The sequence below is a fragment of the Xenopus laevis genome, chromosome 1S (genome assembly GCF_017654675.1).
Source record: "Xenopus laevis strain J_2021 chromosome 1S, Xenopus_laevis_v10.1, whole genome shotgun sequence".
In the NCBI taxonomy this organism is placed as follows: Eukaryota; Metazoa; Chordata; class Amphibia; order Anura; family Pipidae; genus Xenopus; species Xenopus laevis.
In genome coordinates this window covers 181,114,511-181,135,841 of record NC_054372.1, presented here as the reverse complement: position 1 = coordinate 181,135,841, position 21,331 = coordinate 181,114,511, and the positions used below count along the sequence as shown (strand labels likewise).

Below are 21,331 nucleotides of genomic sequence, written 5' to 3'. Positions count from 1 at the left end.
AAAGGAAAATCAGACTTTTTGGCGGGAAAATCTGACATCTCCCAGAATCAATTTTAGCAAGCTTTTTCTATGATAAATAAGGTCCAATCGGCAATTCGGAGTTGGTCTGACTTTTTTAATAGAAGTAATGATATAAATTCGGACTTTGATAAATAACCTGTATATGTTTACATGATTTTTTAGTACTTAAGGTATGATTATCCAAATTACAGATTATCCCAAAAACCCCAGGTCCCAAGCATTCTGGATAAAAGGACCCATACCTGTATAATACATGTATGTATGTAGAAATTGTTATACTTGCCAAAAAAACACAATATTTAAAATCAGATTAATTCATACATTATTTATAGTCATACTCAACTGTGCTATAAAATGATCCAAGAATCAGCTCCAATAATAGAAACTAACAGGAAGTTGCAGTTCTACTAGACTGAAGTTCAAAAGGCTTTAAAAAAAAAATAGAAATTTGGGGGCAGATTTATCAAGGGTTGAAGTGAATTAGAGGGAATTTTTGAAGAAAAAAATTCGAAATTCAAAGTAATTTTTTGGATACTACGACTTCGAATTTACTTTGATACGAAGCAAAAATCGTTAGAATATTCGACTATTCAATAATTGAAGTACTGTCTCTTTAGAAAAACTTCGACTTCAATACTTCGCAAAATTAAAGCTGCCGAAGTGCTATGTTAGCCTATGGGGACCTTCTAGAACAGTTTTCTAAGTCTTTAGAGGTCGAAGGAAAATCCTTTGATCGATCGCTGAAATCGTTCAAATAGCTTGATTCGAACGATTTAATCGTACGATCGAAGTAAAATTCGATTGCCAAATTCGGTAAAAAATCCTTCAACTTCGATATTCGAAGTATTTTAATTCGATGGTTGAATTTCGAAGTATTTTTTACTTCGAAATTAGACCCTTGATAAATCTGCCCTTTAAAAATCACATCAAATCAATACTCACCCTGAGATAAGATTTCAAAATGATGTGAATTAGCAAATCAAGGCTGTTTGAAAAATAAATACACACATATACTGTATGTGTGTGCAAGATTATATATATGTACCTACATACTGTATGTGTGAATAGTTTTGACATAGCTCAATGTTTATGTAATACTGAATATAATATTTTACACAGTATCCTTAAACTTATTTCCCAAAAGAAAATGAATCCCCCATCCCTGACATTTTGTATTATTAATGCCTTTTCTGGATACATGGCAAACTACTAAGAATTCTTTCTTGCTTTCTGTCATAAAATATTTTCTAGGTAAGTTATGGTGCATAGATTGTTCAGTGTTATTTATATTGTTTTAAACAAAAACATAATTATAGCTAACCAGATTTCTTCTTTTGCACTTTTAACTAAGCCACACACTGAAAGATCCATGTGATGGGCCAAATCAGCTAATATTGTAATTTGGTCCCAGGTATATGAGGATCTACATCAAAAACATATTTAAACTCATCCACCTGATATCCAGCCATCACCAAATCAACTGTATCTTTGCTTATTGTGGCCATCCTGGTGTTGGGCCAAATCAGAGAAATACGATTTTTGGTAGCGAATTTCCGCGTTTCACCGCCCGGCAAACAAATTCGAGAATCTCCTGCGAAAATTTGCCGGTGAAAATTCCCCAGTGTCAATTTCAGATTTTTTTCATGAAAACGTTCGGATTGCTCGATATTTTTTGTGAAAACACTCGAATTGCTCCATTTTTTATGTACTTCGACTAGGGAATAGTCCAAATTCAATTTGAATTTGAAATAAAATAAAAAAAATTCCAATATTGAAAGTTATCATGTACTGTCTCTTTAAAAATTCAACTTTGACTATTCGCCATCTAAAACCTGCCGAATTGCTGTTTTAGCCTTTGGGGGACCTCCTAGAACCTATCTGGAGTCAATTGGTGGACTTTGAAAAAATCACAGTTTTAATCGAATGCGCTATTCCTTCGATTCATACAATTTGAATACGATCGAATATGGACCTATTCAATCGAATACGGCCTTAATTTCTGTTGGTCTTTTTGAATTTGAATTTAGATGTTTTTTCAATTCGGAATTCAACCCTTGATAAATATGCCCAGTACTGTCTCTTTCAAAATTCGACCTCGACAATTCACCATCTAACACCTGCCAAATTGCTGTTTCAGCTTATGGGGGACCTCCTAGAACCTATTTGGAGTCACTTGGTGGACTTTGAATTTTCTTTTTGTGAAAAACTTAGAATCGAATGCGCTATTCCTTCGATTCGTACGATTCGAATTCGGCCGAATAGCCTATTCGATCGAAAGCGGACCTATTCATCCAAAAAAAAACTTCGACTTCATTTTGGTTGGTCTTTTTGAATTCGAATTTCGATGTTTTTCAAATTCATAATTTGACCCTTGATGAATATGCCCCTAAATTAACGTTCTCAGCAAACTTCACCCATAATTTTTAAATTAAAGTGATAAAAAATAAAAATTATAATAGATCATGTAAAACACACACGCATATATAAAACGTACCAGTACTAGTTGCATTAGTAGTAAGATTGTACTTACCTCTACTTTAGAAATTGTGCGCATTGCCTCTGAGCATGTAAACACATACGTACTTTCATCCTTAGCAAACTTGAAACATATCTAATAATAAAACAAATGCTAGACGTTACCAGCTAAGCGGCCGGACACTAATCAAGGCTTTTTCTAGTCTGTTTTTCAGTGGAATGTCATAATAGCTTTTGCTTTTACTTTTTGGATGTTTTTGCTTTCCTTTTGTCAGCAGGTCTTTGCTTTGTAAACCCTTTTCATTTGCCTGAGTTGTCATTCAAAAAGGGAAATGTTCATTTCAGGGAGATTATCTTTAGCTTCATGGGGGAAGGAAAAACAGGTTCAAGTGAAGGAAACTTTATCAAATAGTTTTGTAATGCCTATTATGTCTGCAGAGCCTTCCCAGAATGTGCTGAACGTTTTTTTAGCCACTCTCTGCACCTAGTATAAGGGCCATGAGCACAATTTGTTTTATTCACACAAATCTCTTTTTAAAGGGTTATAACAACTCTGCCATTATCTTATGTTCAATTTAAAACCGCCAACTTGAAACAAGCACAGTTCTAAATCAATTTTTTTCACCCAAAAAAATTCCTTTACATATCACATCCAATTTCATGTGCTCAAATAGATATTCATTCCTGCCTTAAGACATTCACAATCATTAGACAGCTGCCTTTTTCCAGTTACCAGATCTTAAAGGGATACTGTCATCACATCAGTTAATAATGCTGCTCCAGCAGAATTCTGCCCTGAAATCCAGTTCCCAAAAGAGCAAACAGATTTTTTTATATTTAATTTTGAAGTCTGACATGGGTGCTAGATATATTGTGAGTTTCCCAGCTGCCCCCAGTCATGTGACTTGTGCCTGCACTTTAGGATGGAACATGTAATTGAATCCGTCTCAGTGGGACTTGGCTTTTACTATTGAGTGCTGTTCCTAGATCTACCAGGGAGCTGTTATCTTGTGTAAAGGTGGCCATAGACGTAACAATTACGATCTTTCTTGGAAAAGATCTTTCACAAGACGTTCACTATAGATGATAAGTATCACCATGTGCTTCTAATTAGCTTATTTTGTAAGTGCTCCCCTTTCTCTGATATATATCTGGTTGGGGGGAAAGAGTGTTAGAGGGGTGCAGAATAAGAACGATTTTCTTCAGTGCAGCAGTGGGTCCATATAACTTTAGAACACCTCCACCGTTTAGAAAAATTGCCTACTTACAAACCACTCCCATGGTCAAACGTGTTCATTAACTCCTCCTGTACGGTCCTAGTTTAACCTCGCATCCTCCATGGACTCCAAGGGAGGGATAGAGAAACCAGAAATAGTATAATAACGTTTTATTTAAAATACATCTTAAAACAATAAATACACTCACATTTTGTTCTTAGTAAGATCGCATTCAGTCCAAATTGTTGTAGTTTTGCAAAGTCCCAAAGGTTGGTGATTGCCAGCCGGATTCAAACCTCTTTGTGGTGCTTGTACTGGACCGATAAGCGTTCTCCTTCACCTAACGTGTGCATAAATTCAATATCATGCAATATGTCCGAATATGTTGATAGAATATTACAAAAGTACGTAGTGGAATTGCCCAGTTATTTAAAGGACTCCACTCAAGCCATTAGGGACTTAGAAAAGATCAAAGTAAATCAGGAAACATATTTGTGTACCTTAGACGTAAAAGCACTGTACACAGCAATTCAACACGAATTGAGAATAGAAGCGGTGTCATATTACCTAGAGAATGATGAAACTCTGATAATGAACCAAAAAGAATTCGTATTGGAAGCCATTTCCTACATATTGAAACACAATTATTTCTGGTTCGAAGATAAATATTATTTGCAGCTATGGGGTACCGCCATGGGAACGAGGTTCGCTCCCAGGTATGCCAATTTATTTATGGGCTACTGGGAACATCTAAACATCCTACCTAAGCTGGGTGGGAACCTCGTCCTATGGCGGCGCTTCATAGATGACATCATCTTCCTATGGCAGGGAACCGAACTAGAAGTGATAAAATTTGTGAGTGATTTGAATAAAAATGACCAAAATCTGGAATTTACATTTACGTATAGTTTAGAAACAATACATTTTTTGGACCTGGAAATAAGTAAGAATAAGGACTCCCTAAATTTTAAAACTTATTTTAAGAAGGTAGATGTATGCAACTATGTTTTAAAAACTAGTAATCACAATCCGGTGCGGTTGAAAAATATCCCATTTGGCCAGTTCTGTCGGTTAAAGAAAAATTGCTCAAATCCAACAGGGCTAGCAAAGGTTTAAAATCAATAGGAAATTATTTTGCAATAGTAAAAATAAGGAAAGCGCCCAGGAGACTTCACAAAAAGCGCTTCCCAGTGTGGCACACTGGGAAGCGCTTTTTGTGAAGTCTCCTGGGCGCTTTCCTTATTTTTACTATTGCAAAATAATTTCCTATTGATTTTAAACCTTTGCGACCGCATTGATTCTTCTTTTATAATCTTACCTGTTATCCAATGGCACTGTGGGATTTGTAGTTTTATAGGGAAGATTAGCTCTCCGAATTATAAGATAGCAAGGTAAAATTGAGACTACAGTCCCCAGTGACCTACTTTCTCCTCCGTGTGGGGTCCCAGACTTAGAAAAATACAGGCAGCTAGAACTTGGGACTTCTCCACCTCTAACAATTTTCCTATTCCTCCTTTCTCTTTCAATGCTGGTCTCCTTTGAATAATTTTATGCAAACGTTTTTTAACACCCTATAACTTTAACGGGGGTGTATGGATTAATTATTACTCACCAATTTTCATGCAGTCTTCAAAGATTACCTTAATTGATTTGCAGCAATTTTAATGAATTTAGTAAAGTTTACTTTTTAACAGTTAATCAGTTATTTACAATCTTCTATAATGAATGGATTTTAATGTGTGATATATAATAATGAATTAACTTTAATCTCACCTGGGTCAATTTAATCCTGGTTATTTAAGTTAACTTCTTAATTTCATTTGAAGCACTAGCACTTTATAGCACAATATTAATTAATCCTGTTACATGATTTTTAATTGCTAATGAATTATTAGCACCTAGCACATAGCACTTTATTGGGTAACCCAGCAATGGCTGCCCAATAATTGAAGCAACACTGGGTTAGTAACCGTTAACGAAACTGTTAATAAACTCTGACACTGCTGCACTAATACTTGAATTTTCTTTAATTGGTGGCCAATTGAATAGAGAGGGGTTTTACTTATTTTCATTTCTATAACATCCATGTGCACTTTGTAAAGCATGTAGATATGGGAAGAAGTTACAATTCACATCAAATGTTACAAATAGAAAGTACAACATTGAACATTGTATCAAGTGCACAACACATAATGTAATTTATTGTCTAGAATGTCCCTGCGGTCTTCAATACATCGGGAAAACGAATAGAAAATTAAGGGAAAGAATAAATGAACATGTAAGAAATATAGAAAAGGGAGTAACCAATCACAGTGTGTCCAGACATTTTAAGGAACATCATGAACAAAAAGCTACAGGTTTAAAATTTTGGGGTATCAATATAGTACAGCGGGACTGGAGAGGTGGGGACATGGTCAGGAGAATGCTCCAGGAGGAGAGCAAATGGATCCATAAAATGCAAACTTTCACTCCACAGGGGCTAAATATAGATATAAATTTAAGAGCATTTTTATGAACTTTGGATTAACTGATCGGATCAACATAAAATAAACATAGGATACAGTATAGTTAAAGATGGTAGCACTAATGAAGTGGAACAAATAGTAACTACGAATAGCAGGAAAGATAAGTAGTAACTCACAATAACATATAACATATAATTTCACTTAAATATAAAAATATAAAAAAATAAACGAAAAAACTGATCATATACACGAAAATTTAATATAACAGTATTGTATAAGCACTGAGAAATGCACAAAATGAAAATAGAAATAATAAAAAGAAATAGAACACATGGAGAAAGAAAAGTTAATGTTATTTTCAACCACACAAATACTATGAAAATGAGGTGAGATGTAATTTAAGTTACTAATTAAAAATATAGGAAACACACAGATTTGTAGAAGAATAAGTGTTTTGAAACGTGAAATTCTTGAAATAGCATTAAACAAATTAGGCAGCACCCTGTAAACTGAAATTGGGGTTAGATAGGTGAACTACAACTCTCACTGCACGTAATCACTATAAGTAGAAAATGTACTCAAAATGATCCGAGAGGTAAATCATAGCTCTCACAAACTGTATGTGATTTACCCTTATATATTGTTATAACGATGTATAATTGTCTTTGAATAACCAACTAGTTTTAGTAATAAACATTAAGGGAGATGTGATTGGCCACTAATGTGAAGGGAGTTCCGCACCGCAATCCAGATCTTCAACGAAACTCTCACGATAGGGAAAGATGCACACGCAAGGCGCACAGAACAGGAAGTGAGCGCACTGGAACGCATAAGGTGGAACGTGGAAGTACGAATAGCTACCGAGACAAATGACCGGAAAGAGTTTAAAAAGGGCAATGCGGTTTTTAATAATTAAGCCTCTGATGAAGCTGTGAACAACAGCGAAACGCGTTAGGTGAAGGAGAACGCTTATCGGTCCAGTACAAGCACCACAAGGAGGTTTGAATCCGGCTGGCAATCACCATCCTTTGGGACTTTGCTAAACTACAACAATTTGGACTGAATGCGATCTTACTAAGAACAAAATGTGAGTGTATTTATTGTTTTTAAGAAGTATTTTAAATAAAACGTTATTATACTATTTCCGGTTTCTCTATCCCTCCCTTGGAGTCCATGGAGGATGCGAGGTTAAACTAGGACCGTACAGGAGGAGTTAATGAACACGTTTGACCACGGGAGTGGTTTGTAAGTAGGCAATTTTTCTAAACGGTGGAGGTGTTCTAAAGTTATATGGACCCACTGCTGCACTGAAGAAAATCGTTCTTATTCTGCACCCCTCTAACACTTGTTCCCCCCAACCAGATATATATCAGAGAAAGGGGAGCACTTACAAAATAAGCTAATTAGAAGCACATGGTGATACTTATCATCTATAGTGAACGTATTACGCTATGGGAGTTCCTAATTTCTGTTGCCACAGGCGCTGATCCCTTGTGCATATTTTCCTGGAAGTATACACATTTGTTCGGATTCTTTTTTCTACAGCTGAGAGAGTGTGAGGTGATCGGCAAGAAATAACCTAAGGGACTGACATTTTTTTTCATTAATTGTATATCTAAAGCAATTGATTTGTCACTATGCAGAAGCTATGCTGCTACACTGTTTATTCAATATGTGTTGAATAAATAATGTAGCGGCATAGCATCTGCATTGGAGTATCTGTTCCTATATCCAAATTATTGAGCTACAGTTTAGCACCAGTAAGCAGCCATTTGGGCCACTGACATGTACGCAGGAAACAGGTTGGGTGTTCAAGGAAAAATGGAGGTCAAAGGGTGAGTGTCAGGGGTTATCGGATTTGCTGGACGTGGGTCAGCAAAAACAGACCCATGCAGGCCTCTAGCACAGCCCTCATATGTTCAGGGTCGGACTGGAGCATTAGGGGGGCCCACCGGGACTGCAAACTAAAGGGTCCTCTTGGCAGTCACCAGGGGCCCCCTCCCGACTTTTATACTATGGGCCGCATGCAGTGTTGTGCTGCGGCAGCGCTAATCAGGGGAGCAGGTCTGGCCGGTGTCCCGCCGGCCCAGTCCGACCCTGCTCATGTTAGGGTTGCCACCTTTTGGGCCGGTGAATCCGGGAAAGGGGTGGGGCCGTGACTCAATGGGGGTGGGGCTGTGACGTTGCAGGAATCGTGACCGTTTTTCATAATTTGAAACTATGGCCTGCACGCACAAGGTGTGCCATGGCAGCGCTAATCAGGGGAGCAGGTCTGGCCGATGTCCCGCTGGCCCAGTCCGACCCTGCTAATGTTAGGGTTTCCACCTTTTGGCCTGGTTGAATCCGGGAAAGGGGTGGGGCAGTGACACAATAGGGGTGGGGCAGTGACATTCGGGAATCCTGCACGGTTTTCATAATTTGGAAAACCAGGCAGGTAGTTTTGACCCTGGCAGCACTTTAAAAAAGAAACGGCCCGTCCGTGTGAAAAGTGGAGGTGGCAACCCTACCTCACATGCCTATAAATACAGCCCAGGAGGGGATGCGGTTTCACAGAAATAAAAAAGTGGAAAGATGGCTTCACTGCGCCATCCATTTTCTATAGCAATGACACTGGCGCTGCCCAACTGAGGTGTGTAAAATGGGTGTGGGGCATGGGCATTTTTATAAAAAATCTTTTTGTCCCTCTTTCCATGTATCACATTTTGGGAGGTTTGCTAAAGAGATTAAAGGTCTGTCGTGTAAAAATGAAACAGATGAACCCTGTATTGTATGTGGCAAGAAATGAACTTGACAAGAGCATTACTGACAGGACTGACATTTCCAAGAAAATGAGAATGTTCTGGTTCGACGTTATAACTATATATTGTGAGGGGAAATGTGATACAACGGCCTTTACATAACCGCTAAACTGTAGCTATGACAGAACAGCACGACGTAAACAATTGAGTTTCCCGCGCCGGCTGTTCATCTGACTCTGGCTGTGACGTCTACACGCTCGAGCTTGCGATGTTTCGGTTTTGTCCCTGGCGCGGCTTCCGTCCGTTCGAGTGTCATGGCGTCTTCAATGTCACCAGCGTTGAGGCAGCTGCTATGGGGAAGCCGAACAGTAATAAACTCACACAGGTAAAGTGTGCCGGTTTTTTTTTTCGTGATACACGACTTCTTTAGTCGCTGTGGAGACTCATGGGAAGGTGAAATGTGCGTTTGGTGAACTGGTGCCCAATTGACAGCTGTGAAATCCACCAGTAAATGACATTGGGGGCATAGTAAGTGGGAGCTAAAGTTACTGTGTTACAGGGTCCATTTGTTTAGTCATAATGTAACTCAAAGGCATAACGTGCTGGTTGGTCGGTCAGAGAGGGCGTTGGCCTGGGGTTGCTGGGGGTTAGGGGTAGGAAGATAGAATGTTAAAGGGCAATGCCACAAAAATATAACTTAAGCTTTTTGAAAAGTAAACATAATTTCAAGCAACTATGCAATATGCATCAATAAAAAAATATGCAGACTTTTCAGATTTTTAATTTCACTAAGCCTAGCACCCTGCTCTCCTGCTGATCTGTCTGACTACTTTGCTGAGCTGGCTGACTACTGTTACTTTGTATCCTTAGCCTGCATCCTCCAAACCCCACAATTCCTTGCACACGTGATTTCAATAAGGAACGGAACATCACAGTGCAATGCATTGTGGGTTGCATAGTTCCTGCATGTTGTCTGTAAGCTGCGAATAAGTTGTTACAATTTGTAACATCAGTGTTTTAGTCCCTCCTTCCCTGCCAGGATTTTAAACGATGCAGAAAGTTAACCAGCTTGATTGCAGCATAGAAAATGGCATTTATTCATACTTTTTGAAGAAACCGGTAACTGTGATGGATATATTAGGGCTGTCTGTGTTTTGTCAAATTTTGGTTTGGAAGCCGGAGTTCACCCTTTAAATAGTTGATAGATGAATCTCTGTATAATACACAAAAGCCATGAATATATTGTAAATTATATCCTTATAAGCAGTGACTAGTGATGTCATCAGTTATAAACGGTGAGTAGTGATTTCATTTTTGTCACATGACTCTCTAAAATGTGTTTTTTTTATAATACATAAAGTACCCTTTGTTGGAAAATACGAGGATATTAGAAATAACCTTGGGGTTCCATGACCTGTATGAACCTTTCGGCCTCGTGCTTTTATAAGGTCATGGAACTCCTTGGTGACTTATAATATCCTTATATTTTACAATTGGGGATACTTTATTTACTATATAAACATCATTCAGCACTTAAGCTCCTCTTTAACTGTAAAGTCCCAGAATTCCTACCTTGGAGGATTCAGGGAGTTGTAGTAAAGCGGCAGATGTTTGCAGGTTGGCTGTTCCGGATTAAAGTGCCTATAAGTTAACTGTCAGTAAGTTAAAGAATAACTAATTCAAAGCAGTTTTTCAATCAGTCTTAATTTTTTCTTATAGTTTATGAATTATTTGCCTTCTTTTTCTAACTCCTTCCAGTTTTCAAATGGGGGTTTTGGTTCAGGATTCTGCCTTTTTCAGCTGGATTCGGCCGAATCCTTCTGCCCGGCCGAACCGAATCATCACAAAACAAGGAAATAAAAAATGTTTCCCCCTTCCCACCCTTATTTTGCATATGCAAATTAGGATTCGGTTCGGTATTTGGCAGAATCTTTCACAAAGTATTCGGGGGTTCGGCCGAATCCAAAATAGTGGATTCGTGCATCCCTAGTTTTTTTGTTGCTCATCTTTATATGCAGGCCTTCTACTGTTCATATTCTAGTCTCTCGTTCAAATTAGTGCATGGTTGCTAGGATAATTCGGACCCTTGGCAACCAGACTGCTGAAATTGCAAGCTGGAGAGATGCTGAATAAAAAGCTAAATAGCTCAAAAAACACAAATAATAAAAAATGAAAACCAATTGTCTCAGAATATCACTCTTTACATCATATTAAATGATAATTTAAAGATGAACAGCCCTTTTAAGGTAGAGTCCTGCAGCGGGTCGGGTACCAGCGGGTTACCCACAAAAAAAGCGGTTCCCTGCGGAATGAGGGTAGGATTTTCAGGTGCGGGTATAGATGCGGGTCTGTGGGCTGCGGGTCGGGTTGCAGGTCTCTTCTAAATTTCTTATCTTATGTTATATTGTCTATATTTTACTCATTTTAAAATTTTACAAAACTTGTTTCTGTCCCTGTCCACTTTTGATGATGCCACTTCCGATTTGCAGCAACATCACTTACTATTTGATGATGGTTGGTGGGTTGCCGGGTCGGGTAGCAGATCAAAGTGGGAAAATATGCGGGTTTTGGCCTAAGAAATTGGTTCCGTGCAGGTGACCTCCCTTCCCCGTTAAATGTAAGGTGATCATATGAATCCATCATGATTTTCAAAATCTAAAAACTATTTCAGGGCCCTTTTATCACCCAAACAAGGGAAAGTTGTGCTCACCACTAATTTTTAAAACCATTAGGCGGGGGTGCAATGAGGCTGTGACCACAAAATACATATAGACAAATACAAGATTCCTCTGCACTCAACCCATTAGCAATATATTTAAGACAGAGACATTTTGTGCATACTGCTACTGAAAAATGCCTTACCCTTTAAACAAAACAGGGATTGTTTGTCCATATATTGCAATATATTTAAGCTGGCCAACTACGTCAAAGTCATCCCATATCTGGCCAGTCCTACGCTCAATTTTCATCTGATTCATTAAGAATTCTATTGCTTCATTATACATTTTATAAAAGGGACTAGTTTTACCTGCAACTTACTTGCTGCTTTCAAAGTAAAACTCCCAAACTTGGCTGCCCTTTTATTAGACACCAGTGGGATCACCTGACTATAGTTGGGAAGGGTGGGAGCTACAACATGGAGCTGGTCACTGCTCCTGTATAACTATAACAAACAAGGGAAAGTTGTGCTCATCACTAATTTTTAAAACCATTAGGCGGGGGTGCAATGAGGCTGTGACCACAAAATACATATAGAAAAATACAAGAGTCCTCTGCACTTAACCCATTATCAATATATTTACTAATTATTAATATACATTATACATTTTACAAAGGGACTAGGTTTTACCTGCAACTTACTAGCTGCTTTCAAAGTAAAACTCCCAAACTTGGCTAAGTTGCAGGTAAAACCTAGTCCCTTTGTAAAATGTAGAAGGTTTGACGTAGTTGGCCAGCTTAAATATAATGCAATATATGGACAATATAACACACACACACACAGCATATTGTGAGTGTGTCTAAGCTCAGGTAACTGACTATAGCTACTGGGGGCATCTTTTGAGGCTTAATATGTTCAGGTCCACCATTGGTTTAAAGTTTGTTTAGAAATTTAAGATAAATATATTACAACATTTGTCTCCCTATAAACGTGACCTAAAATCTAATTACAGAGAAAAAGCCAAACATTTTTTGTTTTTATAGCAGTGAACTGAACCTGGTTAGGATGAGACAGGTTAAAATGAGCCAAAAAGCCCTTATAAGACATGCAGAATAACAGAAGATATATTTACTTGCCTTGTGCCATTTACACAGCACTGCCTTTATATCCAAAATTAGATTTTAACTCTCACATGGACAGAGACATGCAAATCACTCCTTTATGTCCCTTTGGCCAACTATGCATTCAGAACTGCTGGTTTTATAGCACAGATACAGCCTAATGGTTCAGAGCCATATATCCAAACTTGCAGACAGTCTGTTTCAATCTTGTTAGATCTTATCAGTGGAAGATGACTTCTGAGTAGGTAGGACTTGTGGCGTGGTGAAGCAGAGAACTTAACCTGGTTAGGGTGAGACAGGCTAAAATATATATTTTGTTTGTTTTTATATAACACTATCACAAAATAGCATTGCTGTATATCGGAGCTTTCTATATAAAGGCTTTGCGGAGACTCCATTGCTATATATATCTATATATCTATCTATATATCTATCTATATATCTATCTATATATATATATATATATATATATATATATATATATATATATATATATATACATATACATTCAAAGTCCTAACGCACACCATCCATGAGAGACTCCAATGATTAGTCACATACCTGGGTGCTACGCTGAAAATAGCTGCATTATCCAATTTCCACTGACAAAAGGTGCACACCAGGATTTTTCAGTTTAAAACTCCATATTTATTAAATAGATTTAAAACAGGAACCGGCCAGCGTTTCGGTCTTTTTCTAAGACCTTTATCAAGACCCTGTTCACAGTAAAACATCAGTGTTTAAATACCTAAAAACATGACACTCACCCCTTTGTGCACGCCCACATGATTATGTGAAAAAAGGAAACACCTGCACCAAAAAAGAGCAGAGAAGAATTGTGGCAAGTATGTACAGATTGCATGAACACTTCAATATAAGCAGAGAATAAATACATTGAGGATATAGATTTTTGCAACTTTGTATCCAAACCGTTAGCGTTGCTCAAGGAAGCATAAGTAGGAGCAGTATTCATTTAAGCCTAAAGGGGCTATAGTGTTTAATTTGCGTATCCAGAACGCTTCCCGCTGAAGTAATATTTTAGACCTGTCACCCCCACGTTTCAGGGGCGGAATATGGTCAATAGCTATATACTTAAAAGTGGGTAATCTGTGATTCAATTCCAAAAAATGCTTTGCAACAGGTTTGTTGGTGGTCCCGTCCCTAAATGCTGCACTGATGGCGGACCGATGCCCATCCATTCGTAATCTTAGGGTCTGGTCTGTCTTCCCCACATAAGCAAGACCGCAGGGACAGGTGATTAAGTAAACCACATGCGTGGTAGTGCAGGTAATGTGATGTCTAATAGACAGGCGCTTGCCTGTTTGGGGATGAAGGAAAGATGTGCCAGGAGACATATATCTGCATGACGTACAGCATGGACAGCGGAAGCAGCCAAGCTTTAGATCACGTGACGTGCCGGTCAGCTCCAGTACTTGTCACACGCCAATCAGTCCAAGCGCAATCGCTCAGCTGCTTCACTTGCAGGGACTTACAAGCAGAGGTAACCGGGCATATTCGCATGGGAGATCAGGGACCGGCTGCTCGCAGATGGCGTGTGACAAGTACAAGGTGCCGGTCAACTCCATCAGTCGCAGGAGACGTCTCTGATTATCACCCCTCTGGCTGGCAGTTTAGAGCAGGAGGTAAGAGCTGGGCTGCCGGGTTGATGTGCATGCACGGGAGGTACCTGAGATAGGAGGGTGCTGGGGGAATTCGGATCGGTTAGTGCATAGAAGCGTCTCATTGTAATACTTTTATTTTCGGGTACCGGTGTGGGGGCAGCAGGGCCGGTGCAAACTTCTATGTTTTTACTGCCTAAACACAGTCCATGGTTTGCGGAGCATTACAGTCATTGTCTGCAGTCATTGCGGTCAGTCTCCCCAGCGCCGGTATCTGCCCCGCTCCATATAATCAGGCTCAGTCCAGACTCCCAAGCAAAATCGCCCAGCTGGTTCTCTTCAATGGAACCCACTGACATCGCCTTCCTACTGCTGCTGGATGAAGGAGTTTGAAGAAGAGCTGTGAATATTCAGGGAGGAGAAATCGAGTGCTGCAGGATGGATGGTCGCCTTTTCGCCGTTGCTGAAGAGGACAGGAAGTGGAATTTCTGTAAGTTATTTCTTAATAAAGGCTTTGCTATTTTAAATTTTAATTTGTGTTGGTGTTTTTTTTTCGTTCTACTCTAACGAAATTTATTGTAAAAATTTTTGATGTTACTGGTCCTTTAAGGTGAAAGAAAAAAATGATTTCTGCTACTTCTCAAAAAGTTCAGATGAAATCCCCCTACTTAAACTGGCCATAGATTCAAAGATCCGATCGTTCAAATCCACAAACTAATGGACTTCCCCCATATCTCGACCTGCCACTAACCATTCCGATCAAATAAAGTAGTAAAAGAACAGATCAGCCGATGTTCTGCCCCTGACAGCAATCGTACGAAAGCTGGTGACAGTCTCCCACTGAAAATCGTCAGATCGGCAATACATGCAGAGATATTATCAGCAGCCGACAGAAATCTTTTAACCTGGCCGATCGACCAAACGACTGATCTCCATGGGATGAAAAATGTCGGTACTCTCCCCAAAAGGTCCGAAAATCAGACTTATACTCGAATCATACAATCGGATCTTTGCGTCTATGGCCAGCTTTAGTCCCAAGCTGCAAACCTAATTATCCAATCTTCTTGGTATCTGGGATTTTTGTCCCAGATAGGGGGTCTTCCTCTCATGTTGCGTGCATACATTAAAGGGATACTGTTATGGGGAAAAAATTGACAATATGTCTAGCCCCATGTCAGATTTCAAAATTGAATATAAAAAAATCTGTTTGCTCTTTTGAGAAATGGATCTCAGTGCAGAATTCTGCTGGAGCAGCACTATTAACTGATTCATTTTGATAAACATTTTTTTTCCCATGACAGTATCCCTTTAAAGTAATACAGACACACAAAAAATGACTCTTCAAAGTATAAGTTACCTTAAGGTCATATTGATCATTTGACTGACACATCTGCTTTAGTAAGTAATTGGTACTTGAAGCTATACCTAACAGCTATAGTTTCCTACTCTATGCTAATTGAATTTTGCTACACAAATATGCAGAGGTACATGGGGGATCAGACAGGTAATGTAAAAGCATTGGGCAAATACTTTTATGGCAACATTGTGAATAGCATGCGAAAACAATGTTATGATAAATGTAAAAGAAAATTATTTTCTAAAGTCAGTATCTCTTTAAGGTGCCTTAAAAATCCTAATACTAAAATCACCCTGCCATCAACTGCTAACTACGTTATCTGTCCAGGTACAATGACACTTTGGTTACTTTGGATCTTAAGGCTCAGACAAAGTAGGAGGTAAGGGCAAAGTTCTCCAAAATCATAATCAAGCGATTTACCCAATAAAATAATCATATCTGGAACTCTTGTGTAATTTTCATAATTAACACTTTTCTTCCATGTCATTCATATTGGTCTAGGTCTACGGGACTAATCACTCCTACACGTCGGCAGGACAATATTCTTTGTACTACTCCACACGTCTGACACTATCTTGACCTTCAAAGAAAGTAATCTTTGGTGTTAGCCAAAAAAGAAATCTTATCCTTGCCGTACTCTGATTGGGGTACCCCAATAAGAACAACCTTCTCAGTGCAAGATTGAGCAAGGAAGCACACTATAACCAGTATTCTTCGACCAAGGAAACCATTTTTAAATTCATGCTCCCAAAGCAAGTACAGGCTTAATTCTAATCTTGTTTAGCTTTTTTGCATGGATGTCCTATAGATAAAAGGGCACATTGCCCCTGTGTTGACTGGCTGTTCCTGTTCTACTTTGTGAGGATCACAAAGCCCAAATTAAGTTGTAGGGTCATTAGAGGACTAAAGTTTTCAGCTTGGTCCTAAACATTATAACCTCCACCATTTCTGATGTTTTGTTGCTAGGTGTCCTGTGTAAGGTATCATAGATCAGTAATATTGAAACCAGATGCATATTTTATTGCTTTCATAGGTGAAGAATTTGAATTTAACATTGTGTATATTGCAAAGTATATTTCTTGTGTTCTGCATTCCATAACACAGGGATCAAAATCCCCTTTTTTTTGAAGACAACTATTAGATGCTTTATTTTTCTAAAAGAAAATGCTTATTATGGTATGCCTTCTAAGGCAACTTTCAGCTACATATTGATATGTTCATATTTGTTTACTGATTGTTAGACACCATGAAGTTTATGCTGATGTTCTGCAGTTTTATTATTGTTTTCTAGCAGCCAACACATTCCAGAGGTATTGTGTTATGGGAGATGAAAGGCAGTAACACAATGTTCTGTGTGCTTCTCGTATCTGGATTCTCACAAAATCTAGTTAGGTGGCGTTTGTACTCCTTTCAAATGGTTTGGTTCTGTTTTGAATAATCTGCTTGACTCACATCGACCTGCCAAATTAATAAACTACAATGATTTACGGACTTTCATTCGAACAGAATCATTAAAATGGATGCATATGTTCTACTTATGCATAATAAACAGAAAAAACACTGCTATAAGTTTTTTGTGGGAACTATAGGCATCCAGTTTGACCTCAGCAAGTACAGGAATGGGACCTGTTATCCTGAATGCTTGAGAACAATGGTTTTCTGAATAATTTGGAGCTCCATGCCTTAAGTCTACTAAAAATCATTTAAAGGGCATGTAAAGGCAAAAAAGTAAAATCCCATTTTTACTTTCTTTAATATATCTCCAATATACTTTAATTAAAAAATGTGTACCGTTTTTATAAGAAACCTGACTGTATGCAGTGAAATTCTCCCTTCATTCACTGCTGTGGACAGAAATTGTCAGATGGTCCCTAACTGCTGAGCAGGGAAACAATCATACTTATGAACAGCGGGGGAGCCTCCACCTTACTTCCCAGCCATGCAAAACTCAACCAGCTTTGTTTATGACGATCCCTAAGCAGCCCAGACCACATTGAGCATGTGCACAGTCTTAGTCTTGCAAAGATGCTTAACAAAGTTACAAGATGGTGATCCCCTGTAGCCAACTTTGAAAGCATAAATGATTTGTTTGATTAGGCTTGTGGTGCAGTAAGTTCATGCTTATGTTTAGTATACAAAATACAGCATTTCTAGCCGTATTCTATTTTAGACTCTACATGCCCTTTAAGCATTAATTAATTATTTTTCTTCAATTAAGGATTGATTATATCTTAGTTTGCATCAGGTACAATATACTGTATTAATATTACAGAGAAAAAGGAAACCACTTTTAAAAATTGTAATTATCTGATTAAAATAGTCTATGGGAGATGCCCATTCCATAGTTAGAAGCTTTCTGGATAATGGTTTCCAGGTAACGACGGATCCCAAACCTGTGGATGGGTGCAGCTACATCATGTATGTTGTATGTGCCCACCTGTAGTTATTCCAGGGCATCCTCTGGTGTATTTTCAGATAAATAATGCCTATTATGTTGGGCAACGCTGTATCAAGGATCTCATTGGCTGCAAACTAAGGGCAGTGTTTTGAAGGGTGAATATATATTATAAAATCATAATTTTTAGTAAAAAAAAAAACGTGAGTTTTTCGAGATTTATAATACCCCGAGGCTGCAAAAAGTCTAATCTGAAATCTGCCATCTCAGACCTGCGGAGGTTGTAAATAAGTCAGTGGGAGAGGTCCCTATCCTAACTGGAAGTACAATTTGGGGGAAAAAGCCAGAAAAAAACATACAATACGATAGTTTGTTTTCCCCCGAACCCATTAATTTGTGCTTTTTAAATAATAAATAAGGTCAAATTGTGGATTCTAGTTTGGTCTGACTTTTTTGTTTAAAAATCTGAAAAATTTGGATTTTGATAAATAACCCCCTTTTGTGGTAGGTACCATGGAACCCCACCGTACATATATCTGTTTAAATTCCAAACTGAATGGCCAAAAAACAGTGAAATTTTGTCATTGAATTATACACCTTGAAATTAGAAGGAAAGTGCCTTTAATGGAGTTTATCGCCTTTAAATTAACTTTTAAGTATGATGTAGAGAGGGATATTCTGAGACAATTTGCAATTGTTTTTTATTATTTGTTGTTTTTGGCTTAATTTAGCTTTTTATTCAGCAGCTCTCCGTTTTGCAATTCCAGTAATTTGGCTGCTAGGATCCAAATTACAGACAATAGAGAAATAGAAGAGAGATTGATCAATGCACATTCCCTGGTCCCCTGTCTGCATAGTAATCTATGCAGATGCATGTATTTACAAAGACAGGGGTTTATTTAGTTACAAAATTATGATCATAAGATTGATAAGCCACCATACCACGTCAAGGTAAAACCCATATTGGCGGTCCCTAACTATTTACCTCTGGTCATAATTTCAAATGCTAAAACCTCCCGGCATAAGAGCATTACCTGAAATAAAGGTCTCCCGACCTGGGCATTGGTTTCATTCATAGGGCTTAGTCCTCCCCCGCCATTAGCTTTCAAAGTGGAGAGATAACCTAGACCTCATCATTGGTTCCATGAGAATAATCCTACCCCGCTTGTGGCTTTTAAGAGAGAGAAACTGCCCAGACCAACCCCCCATTTCCAAAGGCATTGTTCCACCGTTTAAAGGGATGGGTGTGCTACAACCACATGGAAGCCCTGCTGAACTTCCGTATATCTGCTACAGTACAAAATGCATTTAGGATCCAAATTACCCTAGCAACCATACATTGATTTGAATAAGAGAATGGAATATGAATAGGATTGAATAGAAAGACGAGCAATAAAAAGGGACAATAACAATATTTTTGTAGATTTACAGAACATTTGTTTGTTAGATGGGGTCAGTGACCCCCATTTGAAAGCAGGAAAGAGTCAGAAGAAATGGGTAAATCATTTAAAAACTATAAAAAAATAAAAAAGTAATGAAGACCAATTGAAAAGTTGCTTATATAGTAAAGGTTAATTTAAAGGTGAACTACCCCTTTAAATGTTGCATTTGTGTTGCTCTGAATTATTAACCCAGAACTTAACCATCCCACTTCTTGGCGTTACTTTCCCAGTATTTCCACAGTATATCTTTCCTTGTTAGGGCACACTCTCGGTATACAGACTAGAGATGACCTATGATAAGATCCACTTAAGGTGCCATTTATAAAGTTTACAGTTAAGCATCGTATGCAAATTATCATTCGCTATGTGATTAAAATGCTGTAAAAATGTAATATGTCACAGCTCCCCAGATTGAATTGAAATAAACCATTTTACACACTTTCCCTATGTTCCTAAAAGTCTTCACAGTTTAGACACACTGTAACTTTTTAAAGTCATTATTCATGCCTTATATGAAGCTCTTATGTTGAATGATTCCAGGGTTGGTATGTGATAAACATTCCCATCTGGATGGCTAGTATAACTTCAATTTATCTGGCACGTAATTCTCAGTAAGTTTAGTGTCCCTTTTAGTTGTATAATTACTGCCTCCTCCCTGTAACTGATAACCAAACCTACTGGCTTTTGTAACGTGAGTATCATTAAACTGTATTTATGTGAAATTCTTTACTTTATCCCTCGGGTGATGAAGTATTGCAATTCATATGGGGTAAGACAGGCTATATTTGTATATGCCTGCTTTATTTTGGAGTTCACAGAGTTAAAGAGTGCACACTATTTTTTTTTTCAGGTTATAACTTTGGTGAACTAGTTATGCAATCAATAATTGATATTAAACTTTAAATTTTTTGCAAAACTTGCATTATAACAGATTATAGTTCTTAAAAATATATACAGGTCCCATCCCTATGTGTGTGTGTGTGTATATATATATATATATATATATATATATATATATATATATATATATATATATATATATATATATATATATAGTGTGTATAATAATTCGGATATTTGCCACCTAAAACCTGCTGAGTTCATGTACAAGTCAATGGCATAGGTCCCTTGAGCCATTTGGAGATGTTAATAGCCTTCCTGACATTCAAGGTTTTCGGGAGTAAAACTCAATTCTTACGGAACGAATACGATTCAAACTTTCGGTCTGAACCATTCCATCAAATATTAGACATTCAAATTTTTTGTTAAATAACCTCCCAGTCGAATTGTGAGTATATTCGAATTTTAAAAAATTCATATGAAATTCGATTTTTGATAAATGGCCCTCCCAGGTATATTGTTTTTACTTTGGTTATCATGTGTCTTACTTTCACCTATAATTTCACTACCCCATCCTGCTGGGCCAGTGTGCTCACAATCCGCTAATGTGTGCTGCCTCAGAGATCACCTGACCAGAAATACTGCAGCTCTAACTGTAACAGGAAGAAGTGTGGAAGCAAAACACAGAACTATGTCTGTTCGATGGCTTATGTGACCTAACAAGTATCGTTTGTTTGGTATGTTTGTGTGCACAGCGAATCATACGATCCCAGGGGCAGCCCTTATTTTTTAAAATGACAGTTTTCTATTTATGATTATCCAATGGCACATGATGCTGAAAAAGTATATTGTTATGGAAATGGTTTATTTACACGAAGCAGGGGTTTACATATGAACTGTTTTATGCAATATATTTTTATAGAGACCTACATTGGTTGAGGGGTATAGTTTTCCTTTAAACCATTTTCAAATTTGTCAGTAT

The 21,331-nt window shown here is 38.0% G+C and overlaps 1 protein-coding gene and 1 long non-coding RNA gene across 2 annotated transcripts in view; both read left to right on the top strand.

Moving 5' to 3' along the window:
* Window positions 1-9,222: 9,222 nt before the first annotated feature.
* The window catches only part of ndufs4.S (NADH:ubiquinone oxidoreductase subunit S4 S homeolog), an 82,624-nt gene continuing 70,515 nt past the window's right edge, over window positions 9,223-21,331 (top strand). The window contains 1 exon segment of the mRNA NM_001093880.2: window positions 9,223-9,301. Coding sequence (NP_001087349.1) covers window positions 9,231-9,301 — 71 coding nt within the window. The 5' untranslated portion in view covers window positions 9,223-9,230.
* On the top strand, window positions 14,883-17,163 carry LOC121399533. The gene is made up of 2 exons (XR_005965121.1): window positions 14,883-16,051; window positions 16,174-17,163. It is a non-coding gene; the product is annotated as an uncharacterized LOC121399533 (long non-coding RNA).